General features: G+C 29.1%; 2 protein-coding genes across 4 annotated transcripts in view; both read left to right on the forward strand.

Annotated features, from left to right (window-relative positions):
- The window catches only part of Shal (potassium voltage-gated channel protein Shal), a 97785-nt gene that overhangs the window by 51618 nt on the left and 23010 nt on the right, over positions 1-23157 (forward strand). For both annotated transcript variants that reach the window (XM_074239031.1, XM_074239030.1), the window contains exon 3: positions 19454-19642. In XM_074239031.1, coding sequence (XP_074095132.1) covers positions 19454-19642 — 189 coding nt within the window. The remainder of the gene's footprint in view (positions 1-19453; positions 19643-23157) is intronic.
- On the forward strand, positions 8655-11240 carry LOC141524878 (E3 SUMO-protein ligase PIAS2-like). Of its 2 annotated transcripts, none has more exons than XM_074239023.1 (2): positions 8655-8835; positions 9231-11240. In XM_074239023.1, the coding sequence occupies exon 2, from the start codon at positions 9277-9279 to the stop codon at positions 11083-11085; it is 1809 nt and encodes a 602-aa protein (XP_074095124.1). In that variant the 5' UTR covers positions 8655-8835; positions 9231-9276; the 3' UTR covers positions 11086-11240. The 2 variants fall into 2 exon arrangements, with proteins under 2 accessions (XP_074095124.1, XP_074095125.1); XM_074239024.1 differs by having other exon boundaries at positions 8656-8835; positions 9356-11240.

Below are 23157 nucleotides of genomic sequence, written 5' to 3' on the forward strand. Positions count from 1 at the left end.
GAATGAACTTGACGTTAACGAAGTGAAGATAGTCCAAAAAATGTGAACAAACAAAAATAAATATTGATAATGATAATAATAATAATCACAATAACTACGGAGAGATAAAAAAAATCAACGAGAGTTTTCTCTAGCGTCCAGATAATTTGGTGAATGTTGCTATAAAACTATAACTCGACACTTTGAGTCTCACGTGAATACTCGATCGACAATGGTGCAGCAGGTTCGTTAAGCTCGCTTATAATAGACTTCTACACTATACCTCGACACCAAAAAAAATTTTATGTATACATATATACATAAATCACTCTGTAACGACTCAAGAGCAATAGTTAAATCGGTAAAATTTTTGGAATATACAATTTCTGGATCAATTCTACAACAGTAGCCATAAAAAATTCACGAATTGTAAATTTACTGATCGTTTGCAAAAATTCACCAGGTTTAATTTAAAACTATTTTTTTTTTCTAGTTAGCTTTTAATTTTATTTCGTAGCTATCCACGTCCCAAAACACTCAATCAGATTTTGTTTTCCACGCAAAAATACCATCTATGCCAATCACACGAGGAACCACTATTTTCAATTGCCGGTTGCCTAGTTTTACATTTTTTATGTCGTCCTATATCGATTTCTGTTTTATTCAAGTGTTATACTGCGGTGTTCGATCAAATCGACAGTGAGAAGTTTATTTGACATTTTGATACAGTAGCGCAACTTGCTAACCATTTACACGTTCAATTTATTATTTTTTAACTGAACATTAATCATTCGGTTATTAAAACAATTTTTTAACTTGAATAAGTATTCTAAAATCAAGTATTTTTCATTCAATGATCCAATTTATTCGAATTATTGCGCATCATTATGTTCCATAAAAAGCACGGAAATATTATACTATTATATAATAAAAGTTTTGGATATATATAGTTTTATACAGTTTTAGATAATTTATTTTTTCAGTTTAAAATAGGAATATTTGCTAATTTAAAATTGACTTTTTTGTGATTCTTTGATTTTTCACCCGTATTTTTTATTAGTAATAATAATAATTTAATTTGAAAATATTTAAATATCATTTAACCTTCACACGTGTGACCTAATCTTTGCCAAATGACGACAATTTTACTTCATTTGCAACAGCTGCGAAGTATATTACTTCACGGCTCGAATGTTCTCAAAATGAAAATTTTTCATTTCCTTTTTCACAATTCAATTCATTTACTTCACATTTGAATAAATTTGCACAATCTCAATAATCGAATTAGTAATCAGAAAAAGAAATAAAAAAATCAACATGAAAATTATTGTACAGTTTAATTTAAGAGAATTGCTGGGATTAATGAAATGAAATACGAGCGGAATTTCCGCCTGCTAATAATATAAAAATACTTTGCATGTGCGCCGTAATCACGTGTAGAAAATTATGGTCGCTGAGAGAGATGAGATATAGTTTCGTTGTACGGTATAATTTGCCTCCCCCTACTCCGTATATCAACAAAAGTAAATATATTGATAGAAAAACAATTATAGATTCAATGAAATAAATAAATGTTATAATTTTGAATCACAATTAATATTAATTAATTGTTAAATAATTTATCCGCGATTGTCAACATAAATTTTGGTGTTCCTTCAAATAGGAATATTAAAAAATTTCCATCAACACAAAATTACATTGCGTTCATGATCCATAATATTTATCATTTTCACGGGATAATGCTCTATTAATTACAAAATAAATTTAATTTGAACAACACTTGTCTCTGTAAGTTAAAATTATAACAAAACTGACCGTCTGTTATCACATTACTAAATTAATTTCCTCTTCCAACGCACAATTATCAGAATAATTTACGATAGTAATTAAACCCTTCCGAAATTGTTTTAAATTAAAATCATCTTTAATGGATTTACTTAATAAAGCACTTGAATAAAAATTATTAGTCATTTAATGATCATAATTAATTAACTAGACAATTTATCAAGTATACTTTGACGATAAGTAGATTATCTGCTCATAATTATCGGGCACTCGGTAATTACAAATTATAATAATTAAACAGTATCGCGATTCAGAAATGTGTGTTTAGTTGATGCATTAATAGTCAAGGAAATTAGACATGAACGAGTTTGCCCATGATTACCAAGCTATTCGTGACTTATGAGATTTTATATAGACTTCCTACTCGGTAATTTTTGTAATAATGTCATATCGTGCACAAAATTAAATAACTTTTTTTAATATTGTTAAAGTGTCGAATTTTTAGAATTTTTAGAAATGGAAGAGATAATTTTTTATTTTACTGTCAGAAAGAATATAAAATTGTGGAAAGTAGCCTTTCCATTTGAATTTTAAAAATAATTGAGATCAAAGAAGACATGAGTAAAATTCTCATACCCTGGGGCACTGAAGGGTTAATGAAATAAAATGAAATATTCGTATGTATATGTGTAAATATAACCAAAAATTACCATAACATTTCAGGGTTAAGTTAAGATAAAACAGTAGACAAAAGTGAGATACCGTTATCGCGTGACCTTTTTGCATCAACTAAATCGGTTTAACCTTTTAAAATTTACGGCTTGTAAAGTGCTATTGTAAATTGCTATCCGATAAACAGCTGATACCTAAACCTCACGTGATATTACTTTAAACACTATTCCTTACCCACCTTTTCATGATCGATAATCACAATCATTTACCGTTTATCGATGGAATCTATCACCGAGTGTCTCTTAAATATTTATTCATGGGCCAATATCTATATCTGACCTATCCTAACCGTACTCTAAATTCGGGTATCGATTAGACACAAACGGCTTTCATTATTAATAATATTATTATAATAGTAAAGCGACGTTCAAAAATTAATTTGGCCACCAGCAAATCGTCGAGGTACTTAACGTAAACATATGCCCATTAAGAAAACTTAGTAGCACATAAATTTATTTTATCGCGTGACTTTGATCGCGTGAGTTAATATTTACTCTTACAAACTTAAGATTATTAATAATTTCTTTACGTCACCAATGTTGTATCGTTTTATTTTTACAAAAAAACAAAAACAAATTATTTATCACATAATATTGTTTTCACGTTAATTTATGGAATAATCATGTGTGCTAATAGACCCGAAGATCTGAATTTTAAAACTAAAATCATGTGGAAGAACTTTTCAAATAATAATTAAGTCAATGGAATAATTTAACGTTCTGAATTAATTTAGGAAATTATGATTCATTAATACTTATGTCGGACGGCTATTCAATTAAAAATGTTCATCTTTCATTTATGCAAATTGAATTTTTTTTTTTTTTTAAATTTTACTCCTTTTATTTCGATGAAACGCTGACGAACTTTATTTATTATTAGTGATTTTTAATTAACTCCTTAAGCGGTTAAATAAATTCGGCTTGGTATCGATCCATTGAAAATTGATTGCTTGACTTATAAATAGAGCTTACAGATATTTATAGTATAAAAAAATAACATGTGTATCGTTGGCATTTGTAATGGAGATTAAAAGCAGCAAATGGATGTTTTTGACATTAAAAATTTCTACGTTTGTTTCATGACTTTTTTTTACAGCGTTTTATTTACTAGCTGTCAATTCGACGGTGTTATGAAAGTCTGAAGAAGTATTATTAAAGTATTGAAATATTTTTTAATAACTCGCTATTCTTTCAATATTTTTTCTTATAGTTACTCTGTATATTTTTGATTTATCTTGCGTTTATTCTCATCTCTCTTGACAAAATAATAAAATTCATATACTTCACAATATGCATTTCTGGAGAGTATCATTTTTCAAATAGTGATGCATTGTATATTAAATTTTTATTCCGATAAGAAAAATGAAAAATATTTCTATTAAATTTTGTTATTTGGTTTGAGTAAAAAATTAATTTAATTTAAATGAATTTTTTAAAGCTTTTAATTATTAATGGAAGGGAAAGATTGTTAGCCAACAATCGAGACCTCGTAATTTATTTTCTAAAGATAGGAAGTAAAGAGAAACTTAAAAGCACTTAAAAAAGTTATTTAATCAAAAGAATTTTTTTACAATAATTCGTAATTTATACGGACATGAAAGTTTTGTTACTTTTAAAATATTCAAAGCTATTGATTAAATTCAAGCACGAATTAAATAGAATATAGATGAAGAAATTGTAAATTTTTTACAAACATTAATTGGGAACTCATATGCAAAAATAACTTGAATCGAGAGATGGAAATTAACGTGGGCAAGAAAATCAAACAAAGTACTTTGCTGGAAATTCAATTGAATTAAAGTACTTTACCACGTAACAAATGTTCACCTCAAACTAACAAACAACGTAGACTACACTTGAACAAAAAAAAAAACGGTAATCCATATGTATGTGGTTTACTCGAAAAAACCTAAATAAATTTCTGCCATCGGAAATTTGTCTGCATAAATTACAATCTATTTATCAGTACTTATTTAAATGCGATTTTTAAATTGTGAACAAGTATAAATTTGTTAGTTTAGAATTTAAATATACATTTACTTTACGGTGTTTTGAATAAATTTTATAATATTTCTGTTCTTGAAAGATTTTGAACATATTTTTGAAGAAATATTTCCTAATTATATTTTTACAATAGTAAAACGAATGATTTACTTGAATTCCAAAAATTTATGTTTTCTAAAAATTTAATAAAGATAAAAATGATCAAAAAATAATAATTCATTAGCACAAAATTACTAAAAAATACTTGAAACAACTTTCATGATATTTATTTTGATAAAGAACAAAATAAACAGGCTCAATTTTTCCCCCGTTGAACTTTAACTAAGAAGACTTATTTTTCTGAACCTCTTTAGATGAATTATAACTTCTGGTGTAAGCAGACTTAAGTACATCTAAGTAGATAAATAATTATGTCTCAACATACATGAGTTTGATCTCCTGTTCAAAAGCAATTGTTTTAATTGAAGCAAACAATTTTTATCACTTCAAAATATTTTTGATCCAAAATAAAAAATATACAGCAAAAAATATTTAATATGAACGCATTTATATCTGAAATAGTATCTCGGGTTTTATTAAATTTTTTTTATTTATTTCTCAATTGCTTAAACTATACATACTAAAGTAACTATTTCCCAAGAATGAAAAGCATGGACATTTTCGACTTTGCGTTGAGAAACAGGGTTAACGAAATTCCCGTGTAAACGGTATAGTAAAGAGAATGAAAAACAGACTGAGATGGAAAAGAGATCTCGAGAGCAGCCATCACTATGACGACGACGACGTGCTACTTTTTAAAGGATCTACCTATTTCTGTACTCTAATATATTTCTTTTCTTTACATTTGCATACTCAAGCGTGAAGCGATCGGTGCACTATTATAGCTGAGTAAATTTAACAGGGTACATTTTCTTGATACATCTCACAGCTTTTACAGATTTGATGTACTAAGTACGCTAATATAGAAATGTCCTTATATTCAAATGTTCTATTTCATTTTTTTTTTTTTTATTAAATGCAGAAGTTGTTAAAAAATCGAAATAAAAAAAAATGAATGTAAGTAAAAGATAAATTTTTTAAAATATCAATTTAATTTTGTTTTTAATATTTAGAGAAAATTGTCAAATTTAATACAAGTATTTTTTGGTTATATAAAAGAATTAGATTTAATCATTAAGAGAAATATTATTATAATCGTTAAATAATTGAAAGAGATTTGAATTTTATTGCAAATATATTCCATTACAAATACAATAAAAAAGCATCGATTTATTTGCAGACTCCAAGCACAATCCTCTTGAAATAGTATTTACATTTTTATAGGGTACTAAAACAGTGTAAAAACTACTCTGTTACAAAAAGCTTACTTCGATGAACAGGATTGAAGTTATCTATAAAAAAAAATTAATTTTATTCTTCAGAAAATAATAATTAAAATTTAATTTTAATTATCAAATTTCAACAAATGTTCATATCATTTTTTCCCATACAATTTCAATTTTCGTTTAACCAACTTTTGGCTCAATATAACCATACATAAAAAAACTCCCTCATAAATTTCCATAGAAATAAAAAAAATATGGATGCGTCAAACGAGGTGACAAAAATCCTGAGTTGCTTCGAAGCATAAATAAATAATTCGACGAGGCGAAAATGATAATTTAACGCTCGGCTATTCTTGAATTGTGCCCTAACGTGTAGTAGTATAGTCCACGCAAAACGTAACTATGAATCTCGACTCTGTTGACTTGTGAATTTGCATTTGATATCTCTCGTCTGGAGGTTCAACGAATGAGTAAGCAGCTTACCAGCTTCCATTTGAATACTCATTGATGGGATATGCGGAGTGGAGGTTTCCTCCCATATCAGCTAACCTCTCTCTAGTCGCCATTATAGGCTGAAAACTATGTACATATATTTCAGTCGTTCGTCAATATTCATTTCCATTCGCATTCTCATTCTCGTTCCCAGTTCCAGTTTCAGTTCCGCAAGTTGTTCCACTGCACCGCCATTTCAATTAATTTAACCAGTTCAAATATTTGTCACTACGTTAATGCCGGGCAGGTAAAATAAAAATAGAAGATTAAAATAATAAATACACATACATACTATTTTATAATTAGTTGTGCTTTTTTGATAAGTCCGTAATTAACATTTCTGAGGGCAGATGAGCGATAAATGACGATTAATTCTATTTAGGTCGCAGTTATTTAATTTTTTTTGTGTGAGTATGTGTGTGTGTGTGTGTTTGTGTGTGTTTGTGGATGGATGGATGGAATTAAATTCTAGTGTTGTGTCGGAAATGTTATCAAGTGTTGCAATGTTATTTATAAATTTTTGATGCGTTATTTCGCCGGCGTTTATTAGACAAGCGCGTTAAGAATGCTTTATATTATTCGCTTTTTGTTCGACTGTTTGTTTGAATTATTAAGTTATCGCTGTTATATTTAGTCGGTACTCTCGTTACGAACAGTATGAAGTACAGAGTATGAAATACGATGTATGTATATTTCAGTTTAGATCTATATATGTTTATTTAAAGTTTATATGTATGATTTATATTAATGCCGGATTCAGTAGTCATCTACTGATGATTGATGTTAACAACTTTCGCGGGTTATTTCTCACCCGGGTTTAGCCTTTCATATTTAACACATAAATTTCAGATGGAAATCCGCATCATGTGATTTTCAGTCAATTGCTGGTCGCTTATTTTGTAAACTTAGTAGTGTGAACAAAAATAAAATATGAACTAGAATCAAGAAAATAATTTTCAAGAACTTTATTGATTTAATTTGAGTATGAAAAATTTTTAACATAAAATTTTTTTCTAATTTATTTATTTTCATAAATTGGAAAATTTTATATTTTTAAATCAATTAAAAAAATTTTTAATTAAAATTTAAAAAATTGTATTAAAGAAAAATTCTAATTTATTGAATAAACATTGATGTTCTAGATTCAGATAGTAAAGGAAGACCGCAGATATATATTTTTTTCAAAGTATTTGCAGAGTAAAAAATAATTAGTTTAATGACGCGCTAAATAGAAAGCCAGTAAAAGGCATAAAAGTGTCAGAAGTTAATAATAATAATTTGAAATTTTTCATATGGCTCATAGCCGGTACTTTGGTACATATACACGAACACGGGTTCTCTCAACTTGGTTCCCTTTGTTTTATCTATGTTCTATTTTCGCAAACGAAACTCTCAGCATTACTACAAGCGTTTTTATTTCTCACACTCTACTTTGTCGGGGGTGAAAAGTCGCTTGGAGGCTTCAAGGCTTCTGAAAAAATAAAAAAATAGATACTATAAAAGTCCGCTGGTTTTACATTCTCTTTATTGTTATTATTATTTTTTATTACACAACTCAGTGTTTTAAATTTCCGCTTTGTAAGACGTAACATTTTATACTACCTGATAAATCAACTTCTCTATTGTCTCCTACAACTGTAGTCAACTGAAAGTTTTTAAAACTATCTTATTAAAAATATTCTTCATTTTTATTTAATTTTCAAATTTTTTTCAAAATAAAAAAATAAATACATATAATTACAATAAAATCTTCAATTTTTGATATTGTTTTCAAATTTTTACCAAATTTGACATTATCTAAACAAATAAATAAATGACTGATTAAAATAAATCCAAAAAAATTTACATCGCTAAAAAAATCCCTTTAAAGCGCCAGAAGTTTTTTTATTTACGACTTATATTTATCTTTTTCTCATCTAAAATCTAAACCCGAGCATCTGGTACATGGTTGCTCGCGTGGAAACTCGATTGCCCGAGAGCTAAAGATTTATATGCGATATCTTAATGCCAATTCGTTAAATCTCAGAAATACCCGTACCTATTGCTCAGTCGACCGTGAAAAATCTAAGAAAGTATAAATTTTTTTTAAAAAAGTACCTATTACCCGCCAAAAGTTATAAATAATATGACGCGACAGTCGATATTTACGGCATCATCAATTTTGAGGATCGGTAAAGCAGAAACTTATCTGATAACCTGCTAATTAATATTTAATGTGTAGCAGTGCGGCCAGATTGTGCTCTTTTCTTACCCCCACTTTGTAGGACACTCTCATCTGAAAGCGGTACAAAGTGGGGGTAAAAAAATCGCACCATCTGGCCACACTGCACAATGTGTAGTCATTTTAACCTAAACTTAACTCAGTACGACATCAAAATTCTTTAACTGTGTTTGAATAAATTTAATTAATTTATTAATATTATTTATTAAATTAAATACATTACGATGAACGTAGTGTGAATTAATACGTGAGTTAATAAGTGAACATAGTAGATTTTGGACAACAGGATTATAAATAGGTAAATTCAACAAATTTTAATTAAAAAAAAAAATGGACGTTGATTTTTAGAGATCCGGAAATTAATTCTTAATATTTAGAGTTTTTTAAACTGTTTTTTGCATGTAAAAAATTTTTTTTGTTACAATTATTGATAGCTTACTTCAGTATTCAAATTTTTGTTATCTAAAAGTCAATTTTTAATTTTTGATCATTGAGTTTTTGAGATTTTGAATATTGTCTTGTGTTAAAATTGATATATAATAAATAACTAATTGATTTTAATTAAAATAGCTTAAATAATAAAATCATTAATAGTCTTCTTTGTTATAAATGAAGAAATTTCTACAAAATAGACAAATTACCCCCCGGAATCCCCAAAGAACATTTTTTTAAAGTTTTCTATTTTCTCCACAGACTACCCGTTGAAATAGAAGCCCAGCAAATAAATTGCCACTCAAAAATGAATAGCCCACTAGAAACTGTATTTTATGAGCCCTCAAAATCAGCAATCTCCAGCTGTATCTCCATTTACATTACAGGAAATGTGCAACAAGAATATCCCGCAAGTAATCAATCATCCGCGACAGAAACTACTGAATTACAACCAGCCAAAATATCAATATATCGATATCCAGGCATGAGTTCAAGTCAGGTTATCTATTATCCGCCTTCAGATATCAGAACGACTGGTAGTGCAGATTCTTCGACAATTTTGTCACATCTTCGTGATTTATCACGAGCTTCAGATCATCGTTCCTCATCTTCATCATATCGTGAAAGATCAGGCCGCCATAGACCGGAGAATGAAGTGCCGTCTGACCGAAATCCAATTACCACACCAGGAAACGGATTTCCATGTTCAAGTTCATCTTGTGCTCCTACATATGACAGATATAGTTATGACTCTTCATACGTAAGGTACAGAGATTATCCCACTAGACGTGACTCGTTAGTAAAATACGAAACGCCAGGTGTTAATTCAGCATTCTCGGCTTACAAATCCAAAAGTTACAATCGGTATCCGAAGAGACCGGTCCCCAGATATCCGGAAAATTACATCCAGTATTCTTCATCAAGCGAAAGCGAAGAAGTATCCGGTCTTTCGCATGGAAACAGAAAGTACGAACCTTTTCCGTGCGATGAGCCTCTGAACTTGTGTGTTTCACCAAAAGTTGACAAGCCGCCTCCAAAAGAGTTCAAAAAGCTACCGTTCTACGATTTTATAAGCGAGCTGATGAGTCCGAAGAAATTGGAAGCTTTTGAGGGGTTCTACCAACAAAAAGAGTTCTATTTCAAGCTGAATGACAGGGAATTAAACACCCTCAGGGGAACTGAGCATCTGGTCAACGGAAAGTGGGAGTACAAGAACAAGGTGCTGATCAGGTTTGCGCTGGATAAAAATACTGTGCTGGAAGACAAATTGCCGCCGGGTTTATCCGTTACAGTGAACGGAGACGCGGTGGTTCTGAACGAGTATGTTGATGAGGACTCCAAAGCCCAAAAACAGGGACCTATTGACATCAGCTTTTCGGTAAAGCTCAAGCCTTACAGAACGAACAAGATAGTGATCGGTTGGACTGAAGAACGAAGAAGGAACCGCGAGTATGTCGTAGGAATTTATTTAGCGCAGAAAAATACCTGCTCTGATCTGTTGAACCGGCTCAAGGTTTTGGATCGCAAGGATTACGATTTTGCGAAGAATGTTGTCATGAATAAGCTCAGCGAAAATGGGGCAGAAATTGCGATGACTGATTTGTGTGTGTCGCTGACTTGTCCTCTAGGAATGATAAGGATGAGCACGCCTTGTCGTGGTTCTCAGTGCATGCATTTGCAGTGCTTTGACTTGTCGAATTTTTTGCAAATGAACGAACACAAACCGGTTTGGAACTGCCCGATTTGTAACAAACCTACTTTCTATGAGGATATTGTCATCGACGGGTACTTTTATGACATTTTGAGGTCCAGTAAGCTCAAGCCGGAAACCAATGAGGTTAAGCTCCGCAGAGATGGATCCTGGGATAATTTTGTCTCGCGGGAAAAGTTGGTCAAGAAGGAGGATAAGGCTGGAGAGGAAGTTATTAATGTGGTATCAGATGATTGTTCTGACGATGTTCCGGTGATTGATTTGGTTTCTGATGAAGAAGATGAAGGAATCCGTCAAAAGAGTATTTTTAAACTGGAACCTTATAGTCCATATGATAAATACATGGCCAATCATATTTGTACTATTGATAAGACTGTGCCTAATGGTAGCAATTATTATTTTTAAGAAATTTATAAACTTTTTTAGGCTTTAATATTTTTATATTTAATATTGTTTAAGTATTAAGGTTAATTTATAAGAAATTTATTGTGATGATAAAATTTGTATTTTTCATTCAGTGGATTTAATTTTGTGTAAATAAATATTTAAGTAAAAAATTACTCCTTATTTTTATTAATTACTTAAGAATTGAAATTTCTAATTTATTATGTATTTTTATTTTATTTTAATTTAAGGTAAGACAAAAATTATATTTATTTTATAAAGTATTTAAGAGTATTCCAATTGTCACTGTCAATTTTTTGAAGCATTAAAATTATAAAAATGATAAAATTCAACAAATATTTAAAAATTTAACTTATAAATTCTATCTTACAAATTTATGTAGTTTAAATTTACTCAAAAAATTTAAAAAAAAATTTTTTTTATAACAATTTTTCCAGAAAAAGTTTAAAAGTTTTTTGGAGTAAAAAATTTCTCAAAAATAAAATAATTTTATTCAATTAATCACAAGTTAAAAATAAAAATTTATTATAAATTTTTTACTGAAAATTTCTTCCATTTATTTTTAACAAAAAAATTTTTTACTCCAAATTTTATTTTTGTGAAAATAATTTTGCTTCCAAAATATAAAAAAAAAAAATTCAAACAAGGCTTTAAAGATTTTACAATCTATTTGCAAAATTTTAATTTACGATAAGAAAACGCGTGTGTAATCTACGCAAATAAAATCAAGTACGTCCGTAAATGGATCCATATAACTCATAAACCTGAAGTAATAACGCCAGGTCAGGAACACCATTAACCACATTCGGAACCGCTAATTAATCTACTGTTATAATTACACTAAGGTAAGTAAAATACAATTTCATATGTAATTAGTAATTACAATACCTAGAACAAAAACGACTGCTTAAAATTTCAACAAGAGTAAAATATGATATCATACTAAGTGCATTGTATCTCAAAACTCGAAATGAATCTATTGTTAATTTCCCCCAGCAATTGTTTATTTCATCTTTTGTCCTGCTGGATTACATTCCAACAATCCGTAACAGTAATTTATCACTATAATTCGTGATACAAAGCGAATTAGTTTTTTTTTTATGCAAAAACTTACTGTTAATTAATAAATATTAATTTATATTATTAAGTCTTGATTTAAATATTAAAATTTTTGCTGTAATTCTTTATTTTATTTACTTTTTTAAATGTGAATTTATATTTGAAAATTAGTCATAAAAAATCAGATTTTAGTTGTAAAATTTTTTGAATGTAGAAAAATACGCCAATAAAAAAAAATAGTTAAAAAAAATTTTTTTTATCCAAAAAAATTTAATGAATAAATAAATCAATACTAAACAATTTTTTTAATGAACTAAAATTATTGAAAATAAACCATTTTTAATTAAATAAAAATTTTATTAAAATAAGCCCTCAGGTAAGATAATTAAAGAGGTTTGATTACCAAAAAATCTCGGGTAACATAAAAATTCCGTGAACAGCTCAGAAAATAAAGGCGCATTTAACTCAATTATTTTTATATGAATTTGGACAATAAAGAGTAGAGCGTAGGAAAAGAGACAAGATCGATACTCTACTCAGGTGTAGAGTTGCAGTAGGTAGAATAGAAGAGAACACAGGTTGTTATGCACGATTTCAGCATTGCAGCACATGGCAACGAGAAATCCGGTACACGACAAACTCTACGTGACTCATTATTTTCGGTAAATTATTATGCACCAAGCCTTCCTCTACTCGCGCGAGTGACTGCTATTCTATACCGCGGCTACCTCTAATTAATCGGCGAGGTAATTATGCCATGTGTTCGTTCTCTCGCGAATCCAAATAATCGGCCAATATATATGTCCGTCAGCTCTGTTTCTCTTCTCTTTATAGAATGTTATGTCTCTATATGCCCGAATATATTCCACAAGTAATACACATGCATGTACAAACATGCAAAACTCACAAACTCATACTTGCACGCCTATAAGAGTATATGGAGGATTATATATGCGATATACATACAATAAATTTTAATTGTACATTTTGTTTAGTCTTCCGGATCGTTTGTCCAATTATATTGACCAAAGAAATACACAATCGACATTTAATTTAATCCTACATACTATTTACATAGTCTATTATAGATTTTATAATATACTGGTAATTTATTGTTTATCTTTTTTGTAATTTATTGCCGTTATGATCTCACTGTTTATTTCTATCAATTTCATTTAATGATATGTCTCGAATTATTTATTATTTTATCGAGTTATTAATAATAAGCACGATATATATTTTGCGCTTATTGACGGAATATTGTGCATTTTTTTTTTGAGTTGATAAAAAAATTTTTTTTTGACATTTTTAGATTTAAACAGTTTAAAGTTAAATGCATTTTTCTCAAAAATAATTTTTTGAACATGCTTAAAAATTTTTTGATGAAAAAATATTCAAAAATATTTTAAGTGTGTCGTTTTAGAATTTTTTAAAGCGAGTTTTAATTTAAAATTCTTTCAAAATGTCAAATTTAATAAGAATCTTGCTCATAAAAAATTGAATTTCTTTCAAAAAGTGTTAAGTACAATTTTTTCGTATTTTTATCTAATATTTAACTCAGAATTTTTATTGAAACTTTTGCAAACAGTTGTTTTTTTTTTTTTTTTTTTTTATATGATTATACTTGTTTAAAAAATTTTTTTATTAAATCAATTTTTTTCCCCTCCGGGTGTAAAGCGTCAACTTTAGCCCCGCTGCGCTAAACAAAGTTTCCGCTTTACACCTTCGTCAGGGAAAAAAATAGTATACACTCCTCGGGAAGTAAAGTAAGAAATGTCTCAGATCACATGTTTGTTGACCTCGGCTTCGCCTCGGCCAACAATTACATGTGATCTGAGACATTTCTTACTTTACTTCCCTCGGTGTGTAATATACTATTTTTTTTAAATTAATTTTTTTATTAAATTAATTTTATTTTAATTTACAAACATGTATGGACTAACATCCTTCAACGATCAAACAATTTGTCAATAATTTTAATTCCTTAAATTTTGCTTAAAAAATTAATGAAGACAAAAAGTTAATTAAAACCATTCTTATAAAAAATGAATTTTTATTTTTGCAATCTACAAATTGTTCTACTTAATTAAAATAAAAATAAAAAAAATTCAATGTCCGAATTTCACCAGTTTTAAAAATATTAAATTTTTTTTATTATTCTCGTAAAATTTTTCAACAATTCGCGGTATTGCAATATGACATTACAGTATAATACAAAACGAGATGCCCTGATATTGCAGTATCACTGACAAGCTGTCACATTTTTTATATAAAAAGAGTTCTGCCTTTTTAAATAATAACGAAATAGTATTATAAAATAACTGTGTGCTTTTAGCAATTTATGTTTTAGTTCCAGTGTCGCAACTGTTAAAAAATAAAATATTTAGATAACCTTTGAATTGAAAGCAGCCTCGAATATTTTCATAACTCAGAAGTTAAAAAAATATTTTAATAACTGCGGTTGAATAAAAAGCGAGTTTATGCAGGCTCAACAATCAAAGTCATGCAGACAATTTGCAGATGCACCAAACCAAGATACCGAAATATTTAACGTATAAACTAACGCAGAGCATTGCGTTCTTTATTGATTCTTGTAGACATTTAATATACACATATACCATGGAATTCCGTATCGTACCGATATATCAAACTCTGCCGCTTTGATTAGTTAAATAAATAAACAAACAATTCTGGCTATTGCAAGGGCGATTCTGACGTACACTAAACATATAAATAAATCTATATTCTCAGTCAAGGGATTAAAATCTGATAAAATTTTTTGCTGCAATAATTTTTAAGATTAAATTATAACTCGTTTTTTTTTTTTTTACTTTATTTCGCAGTCAATTTTTGTTTGTAGAAAAGATAACAATCATTTTTAATATATACACATTTTTTTTAGTGTTGGCTTATCAGTATTATTTTATAGAGAACTGAAAAGACCAACGATGGCTAAATATTTTTGATGCAAGTGTCATTCGGATTTTTAAAATAAAAAATTGAATTTTATTTTATTTAATTTAAAGTGTAATAAATTTGAAAAGATAATTATGTTTATTTAAATTTAAAAATAAGTGATTTGTTTGGAGGAAATTAATTTAAATTTTGCAAACTGTTCAGGCATTAGCATTAATTAAAAAAATACCAACTCGTTTAAAGGTTGTCTATTTAAATTAATTTTTTTGTTCACAGAATTTTTATTGAGATTTTGGAGCTACACTTATTTAAATAAATCCGAAAAGTACTTATAAAACAATTTTACTAAAAATTTTCACTCTACAGTCGGAAAAAAAAAAAAAAGAAGTGAACCTACAAAGTATTTAGATAAATTTTATCTTGAGGTTTGCCCCGCAAACCTCAAATATAAATTACATTTTATTTATTTCTTCACGCGAATAAAACCAAAGAAAATAAAAGACGTTGTCTTTTATCGTGAAAAGTTTGTTTCGCTTTAATTTAAAATACTGCGGACGATTATTACTTAGATAATCGCAATGAAAATAAATAAACAACAATAAAAGACAGAAATAAAAAGAATGACTTGGGTTTGAAAATTTTTTTACGGCTGACTGAAAAACGGGGTTTTGAAAAATACGCTATACGGGGATCGAGATAGAATAAGAATAAAGACACATACCGAGAAAAGAAGTAGACACAAAAGAAATAAATAATAGAAATAAGTATAAAGATAAAAATATGGAAACAATGTCTTGAGAAAATATGAAAAATATAAAGCTGTTTCTCGCCTTGAACTTCAGGTATATTATTCCAGTTCTCGTTGCAGCTAAAACGTGTTTACATTTTGTTTCTGCTCTTTTTATATTTTATATGATAGTGAAAGAATAATCAACGAGTTCGCTGGAAATAGAAATTTCTACCCTAGAGCCAGTCGCTGGAAATATATACAGAACAGAACCGGGATCATGTTTCGCCCTCTTGTTACTTATTTATTTTGTTTGTGCAACGTTATACACCGATACGCTGTTTCACTGAACTTGCCGATTCTATGAATGATTTAATTTTGTGTCCGACTTTTTTTTATAGTTCGCTATCAAAATATTAGAGTGCTTTTTTTGGGTTTTTTGTTTTTTGAAATTTTGTGTATTTTTTAACAGTTTTTAATAAAAAGGAAAAAAAAAAGAAATCTTGTCACATTTTAGAAATTAGAGATGAATAATTAGTTGATGAAATTTTAATTTATTGTGACGTATCGTCGAGAAAAGTTAGTTCGTGAAATTTAAAAATATACTTGGCATTATTTCATATTTTTTCATAACGATGATTAATGCACTTTGCTTCAAGTGTAATTTTATTCCCACAACTTCTTTTTTTTTTCTAATTCTGCAATTTTAATGTCGCATTTAAAATACGTCAGAGGCGATTGTTAATTACTTTGAAACAAGAAAAGAAATTTATTAAAATGTACAGGTCTATTTACTAATTGCTCAGAGAAGTTATGTGTTAGAACCTCAATGATATTAATTTTCATTCTGAAAGAAACAAAATACGCTTTCAGCAAAGAAAATACATCATTCCGTAACTAAAATAGGAATTAATTTCAATATATCCAAATTAAGTGCCAATAAATTTATTTCCAATGATTGTTATATAAGAATCGATTCGTTTTTGCATTCCCTATAAGGTTTTGAGGCCAAATAGTTGATTAGTTTATTATTTTTTCAGAAATTAAAAATTTTTTTAATTTACCAAATTAAAAAAAAAAGCAATACTGAAATTTAAAACATAACCAAACGAAATTATCAAGTTATTTGTACACCATGAACAATGTTGGTAAACCTGTAGTACAAATCGACTGCAGTTAGTATAACTATAAATTGCTATTAAGGTTACTACAAGTTGTTGTGTTTCCTTGAGTTAAATTGAGAATTTTAGTGAATTCTACAGCTCCATCTGCTGTAGTTGCCATGATGATTTTTATTTCTTGAATTGAACAAGCTTACGCTCTCGAAAACCGAAAATATTCTCTATACTCTGTAGCTACAGGATGTGTATTTGTACTTTGCATTACAAATTAGTGAACATCATTCACTACGTGGTCATAGACATAGATGTTCACTAATTTTCATCAGTTTATTCCGACAGGGCAACTAGTAAATTTACCTATCTTGGCATGTATGCCGAATTTCTATGTTTGCTTTATGAATATTTGTACGTCAATAAAGGAATATGCCTACTATATGCATAATATTGACTCGTGGAGAATTATTCATTTATTTTCGTAGTTAGTGAATTACTTCTGTAAGCTTATGACATATTTTGGCGGTATTGAGCTGCAGTGACGTCATGATCCAAATCTAGAAATTTGTTTTTAGCAGCGCTGCGGTAGAAACAGGAAGTACGAAAAACAGGTTTTCCTAAAACTATGGAGGGTAGAGGTAAGGAGAATCATCTCATATGGGAGAAAAGTTCAAAAAGTGTCCAGCTGTATGCTATAAATAACAGTTCAAAATTCTTCCACAATCGCGCTGGTTTACACAAAGGCTATGGTATGAATGTAGCAATTGTAGATGAATTTGAAGTATGCCGAGTTGAAAAATGTAAAATCATTGTCGACTAGAGTAGTCAATTATTTAAAATTTCAACAACTTACCTCTACCCTCCATACCTAAAACTAAATAAAAATTGGACAAATTTTCAGAAATGCAACTTTTTCATTATAAAACTATCAATTTAAAAATATTAGATTTACATTTTCTTGATATAAATTTTACATGGAAATAAATGTAAAATTTACATTAAAGAAAATTTAAATTTAGTATTAACAAATTTGTAAATTTAGCATTAAAAAAATGCATTTTTTTTAAATTCTATAACATAATATACGGCCAAAATTCTTATTTAAAAAATAATTTATTCCCGTAAATTTAATAGTTTATTTTTCGTAAACATGACATTTTTTTAATGTATAAATTTAACATATACTGCTTAACAAAATGAATTATTGATCAAGTAGAATTTTTTTTTAACTTTTTGTTTAAAGAAAAGTTATTTAAATGCAAAGTCTAATTTAACTTATTCATTAAGAGAATGTCCTTAAACATTACCCCAAAAAGTGGACAGTATTTCACTGAATCCCCGACAGCAGAATATTTTAGTCTCCAAATAACCTTCATCCCTTATCTACTAACCCAATTTCTTTACGTTACTACGCCACTAATTAAATCCAATACTTTTTTTGGACTAAAATCAATACTTGCAACCAATAAAATCGTTTAAAGTGTCTAGTTATCAGCAACTAATTGGCTGTACGAGTGTCTGCATTGTTCTACAGCTAAACTTTCACGGAACATTACAATTATTTTAATTAATAAAAACTAACTATTTCAAAAACATTTTCCTGCGGTCATCAATTAATCAACTGAAATGAAAAGTAACTAATTTTAAGCATAAAACCCAAAGTATACCTTCAATAGACCATTTACCATACACATTTCGAGCAGTGTGTTTTTATGCGATGTCAACACATAAAAATTTTTTTAATAAAACCCTTTTATAATTTCACATCCTTCAATAACGGTAGCTTTTTACTTTATTTGAATGAAAATTGTTTTCAGCCCTATCGTTCAAAAAGCTTAATGGAATTTTTTTTAAATTGGTAACTTTTTATTCTGAAAAATAATAGTTTTTTTTTTTTTTTTTTTTAAATTCATAGTTCGTCGAAAAATAATGTTTTGGTATCGATGTAACCTACAGTTTCGAAGTATTTTGTTAAAAAAAAAACAAAAGTATTTTTTTGGCAACAAATAAAAACTTTCATTATTATTTTTAATTAAATAATTAAATAATTTTTTAATTTCTTTAAGGCATCTAAATCCATACAATACTATTATTATTATCATTATTGTTATCATGAATATTGATAAACTAATGAATCAGAGTGTACAAAGATAATAGGAACGCTAATAGAGTATTTATATCGATAATATTGTCCTTAGTACAATAGAATAACTATTTAATAGGTTAATTAACCGCAAAAGCGACTGCGTATAAGGACAGAGGTTGAATTGAGAGAATGAGCAGAGAACAAAAAGCTTTCTAAAGTTTAACTGTATAACTATTGAAACTAGCGGACTTAAATTGCTCTGTGACCGAAAATTACGAGCAATAAAACTTGTAGAATTTCAATTGCAGCCACGTACTAACCGTGTTGCTACTCAAGCTGCAACAATTAAACTTATGAGCCTTCAAGAACGAAAATTCGTAAATTATTATAATTTTCTGGGAACCGTTAATTGGTTAATTTTGGTTGATAAAACCCGACTAATTTTTGTTTTGTTTGACATTTCAGAAAGCGAGGCTGGCACGTATCAGAATCGCAAAGGCGTCAAGTGGGGCGGCATTTGTCAGCAAAAAGAAAGCTGCTGAGGCGAGAATCGCTGCCCTGGAAAGTGGATTACAGACGGATGAAACTTGGAGAGAGGAGGATATATTTGAGCTTCAGCATCATCATCTTCTTCGATGTTTAGAGAAGACCACGGTGAGTAAATAGTTACATTACTTTTTTCTCACGGTATACGAGCTCACTTTGTTTATTCGTTCAACGCTCTGCCTCTCCCGGGACTGACATGAACTTGAAATTTAATTTTAGCATTTCCATCATTTAACTTCCTTCATTTTCATCAAATAAATATAAACAGTAAAAAAAATTTTTTTTTTCTTAAATTCCATCTCATAAATCACAAAAATTAAAGGATCAAATATAGTTATTTTTTCAAGCCGTCAATTTCCTGTTGATATCCAGCAAGACTTTTTACCGAGTGATATAAGTGTATTTCGCTCCCCAATTTCATCGGTCAGTGAGCCCTAAGATGATTTTTCGCCAGCTTAACTATCTTTCTTCGCCACATCTGACTTTTGTGGCTAAGCTGAGGGCTCATAAAATGCTCGTAAAATATTTAAAGACTTTTGATCTTCTGATACACCTAGGCTGACCATATCAAGTCCTATTTAATTCGTTTTTATGGCCTATCAATTTCCAAAATAATGTCACAATTTATACCATTAATTTTTTTTTTATTTCCCACTTAACTTGGAGTACCCAAAAAAGGTTTTATAATCTTGCACAATTTTTTGTAATACGTTTAATTTAATTTTTATCATAACTTAACCGAACATCAAAATTGACACAATATTTTTATATCATCATAAAATATAATTATTTTTTACGCCACAAAAAATTTAAAGTTTCAATTATTGACACATTTTTCCTCATAAGTGTGGATCATTATTTTTTTTCCTTTCGGTAACAAATTGCAAAAAAATCTAATAAAACTTTTTAATGCCTCAGTGAAAATCCAAAAATAAAAATCTCATTTAATAGCTTGTGAATTGATAAAACTTTTCCTATTAAAAATTATATTGATAAATGAAAATGTTTTTCAATCAAAAAAAAATCCAAACGACGTATTTTAGCAAAAATTAATAATTATATATAAAGTAGGATGTTTTTGTTACTCTGTATTGTTTTCCAACAAAAACTCCTAGCCAAAACAAATATTCTAACATGACAATAAAAAGAAAAAAAAAATAAATAATTTTCAACTAATAAAAAATGAAAAAAAAAAAAAATATTCTTTGGTGTAAATAAATAGTGAAGTGCTGTTTGTTATCTTTTTTTCCTTGTAACACAAGGAAGCAATGCATATATTATATATTTCGCTTAACATCCGAATTCCCCGGAAGCACTTTAGTCGTAGAGTTCATTCACTACAAGTCGCTTGGTTGTCATCCTCTTTTGTTCTTCTTGTCCTGTCGTGTATAAATATCTAAATGAAGTGAGTGAAGAAAAGCAATAATGCCCGCGTGTGTACTGAGTATGAATCGTACCGGTGAAGATGAGTCAGCGAACTGTACATATAATAGTTGTATTAAGTAAATGCTGGTATTAGAGCACTCGGTATATTGCTGTGTACATGTTACGAGAACTACTCTTATTGCAATGTTTACCATGCCTCAGGTGACATTTACGAACAATGCAATTAAGATTAAATCATCTGTAGTTATGGCATCATTTGAATATTCAACGCCGTAAATAGAATAAATGTAAGGATTCCAGTTTAATGTCACGTAATTATTGCTCTCTCGTATTATACAGTCTGGCAATTCATTCAGTTTTATTTACAACACTGTAAAAAACTTTAAAGATTTTTTATTAATATCAGAAAATTTTTTCATGGGAAGCGATAAGTAGATTTTCAAAAAATTAAATCACATAATACCAATAATTACTCGGTTTACAATTTAAGCACCTCTTCGGCCATTACAATAACCATAATACATATGGATTAAACAGCAATAGTGTCGACGTGAAAATTTTCAGTTCGATATTGTTATCGTTGTTATTACTTTTAAAATCCTCAATACCAGAATTTCTATTCTCATTTTGCCGATAAAAGTGCAAGACGTGACTTGTTACAAAAATCCTTTTAGATCGTTATCTGCATCTTCCCCTTGCTCGCAGGACAATATAATAAGAACAGGATATTTTTTCCAATACGAGTGTATGAGCCTGGATGGAATTTTCTTTGAGTGGAAAAGCCCTATCGATTTCCTCCAATATCAATTCGAAATTCCATGTTCTATTGGATTTAAAGCTTTGTTTCATTTTTTTACTCTTTAAAATAACTTTTAAAAACATATAATAAAATGTATAAATTTAAAATCCGAAAAATATACATTTTTCTGATTTCTGGGTTAACCAAATAAAGTTAAAAGCGTACACGTCAGTAACAGATAATATTTAACTTTCCTCTAATGGCAAAATGATGGATTGCTGTATTGAATATTTCCACAGATTTTTTCCGCTGCCTCCCAGAGACTCTTTTCATGTTTAACTAGAAAAATCTTCACTCAATATCCATCTCCGTCATAAACTTTTTTTTTTTCATCAGAAAATATGATACCGAAAATTATTTTTCTCCAAAAAACTTGAAGAAAATTTTCTTTTAATCTCATACTTTTTCTTAACGTCCACTAGGACAGCTCAGAATCCTTTAAAAGCTTCCCAGACTTTAGATTAAAAAAACTTTACAAATTCTCCATGCTTGAATTGTTATTTTCCAAGGAACTTAAACTTTCAATCACAAATCAAATGATTAAACCCAAAAGTAGAGACTTGAAGCTGTAGATCTAAAACACGAGGGTTGTAACAAAAATTACTGACTTATATTTGCCAATCTATAGATATATAGTCGACGCCTGCAGCCGTTTTAGTTCGTTACATACTTGTAGAAAGTAAATTCTCATTGGAAGTTGGTGGTTCGTTGCGTTCCCGGTAGCATCCAGATGAGACGTGATAGGATGATATCGATTCTTCCGAATCCCTCATGGGAATGGAAAACAGGAAAACGTATGAGCATGAACGTGAAAGATAAGATTAAGTATGAAGTATGAGTTCAAGTTATGCTTTGAGCATCTAGTTGCTTTCTCTGTCTATTCCGATGCTTCTATTTTATTTTATATTCCGCAACTTTAACTTATCACCGTCTAGGAGCACACTCTGTTGCATTTAGTCAAGTTTACATAAATTCTGATTCACATTTCGAGGCCTTTAATCCAAAAAAAAAAAAAATAAAAGAAACGAATAAGTATATAAAGCAAGTCTTCCTGTTTCTTACTTGAGGCAAAAAAAAGAAAACTTCCAGCACAAAGCATTTGGTAGGTGATTTAAAATTTTCTTTTCTTAGTTTGGAGGATTTTTCCCATTGGTGTATCGTACACTGAAATGCTTCTCAGCTCGAGGGTAAATTTCGTTTCATGTAATAAAAATTCTGGATTCTTCAACTGGAACATTTCAGCGAGCCGTTAGCAAAAAGTCTGTCTAAAATAAATTAAAAAAAAAAATATCGTAGTTGTATTGGATCATTGTACGCTACACGGCAAAGTGATTGACGGCTATAGGAAAAGTTAGCGACGGTCAGCGTAGTTTTGTTGCTCCAATAAACCTCTGATGATATTGGATGTTCTCTAGTTTTTTTTCTGTATTCGTAACCC

The sequence above is a fragment of the Cotesia typhae genome, unplaced genomic scaffold (genome assembly GCF_013202065.1).
Source record: "Cotesia typhae breed Kobodo isofemale line unplaced genomic scaffold, CoteBio_Ctyphae contig_23, whole genome shotgun sequence".
NCBI lineage: Eukaryota > Metazoa > Arthropoda > Insecta > Hymenoptera > Braconidae > Cotesia > Cotesia typhae.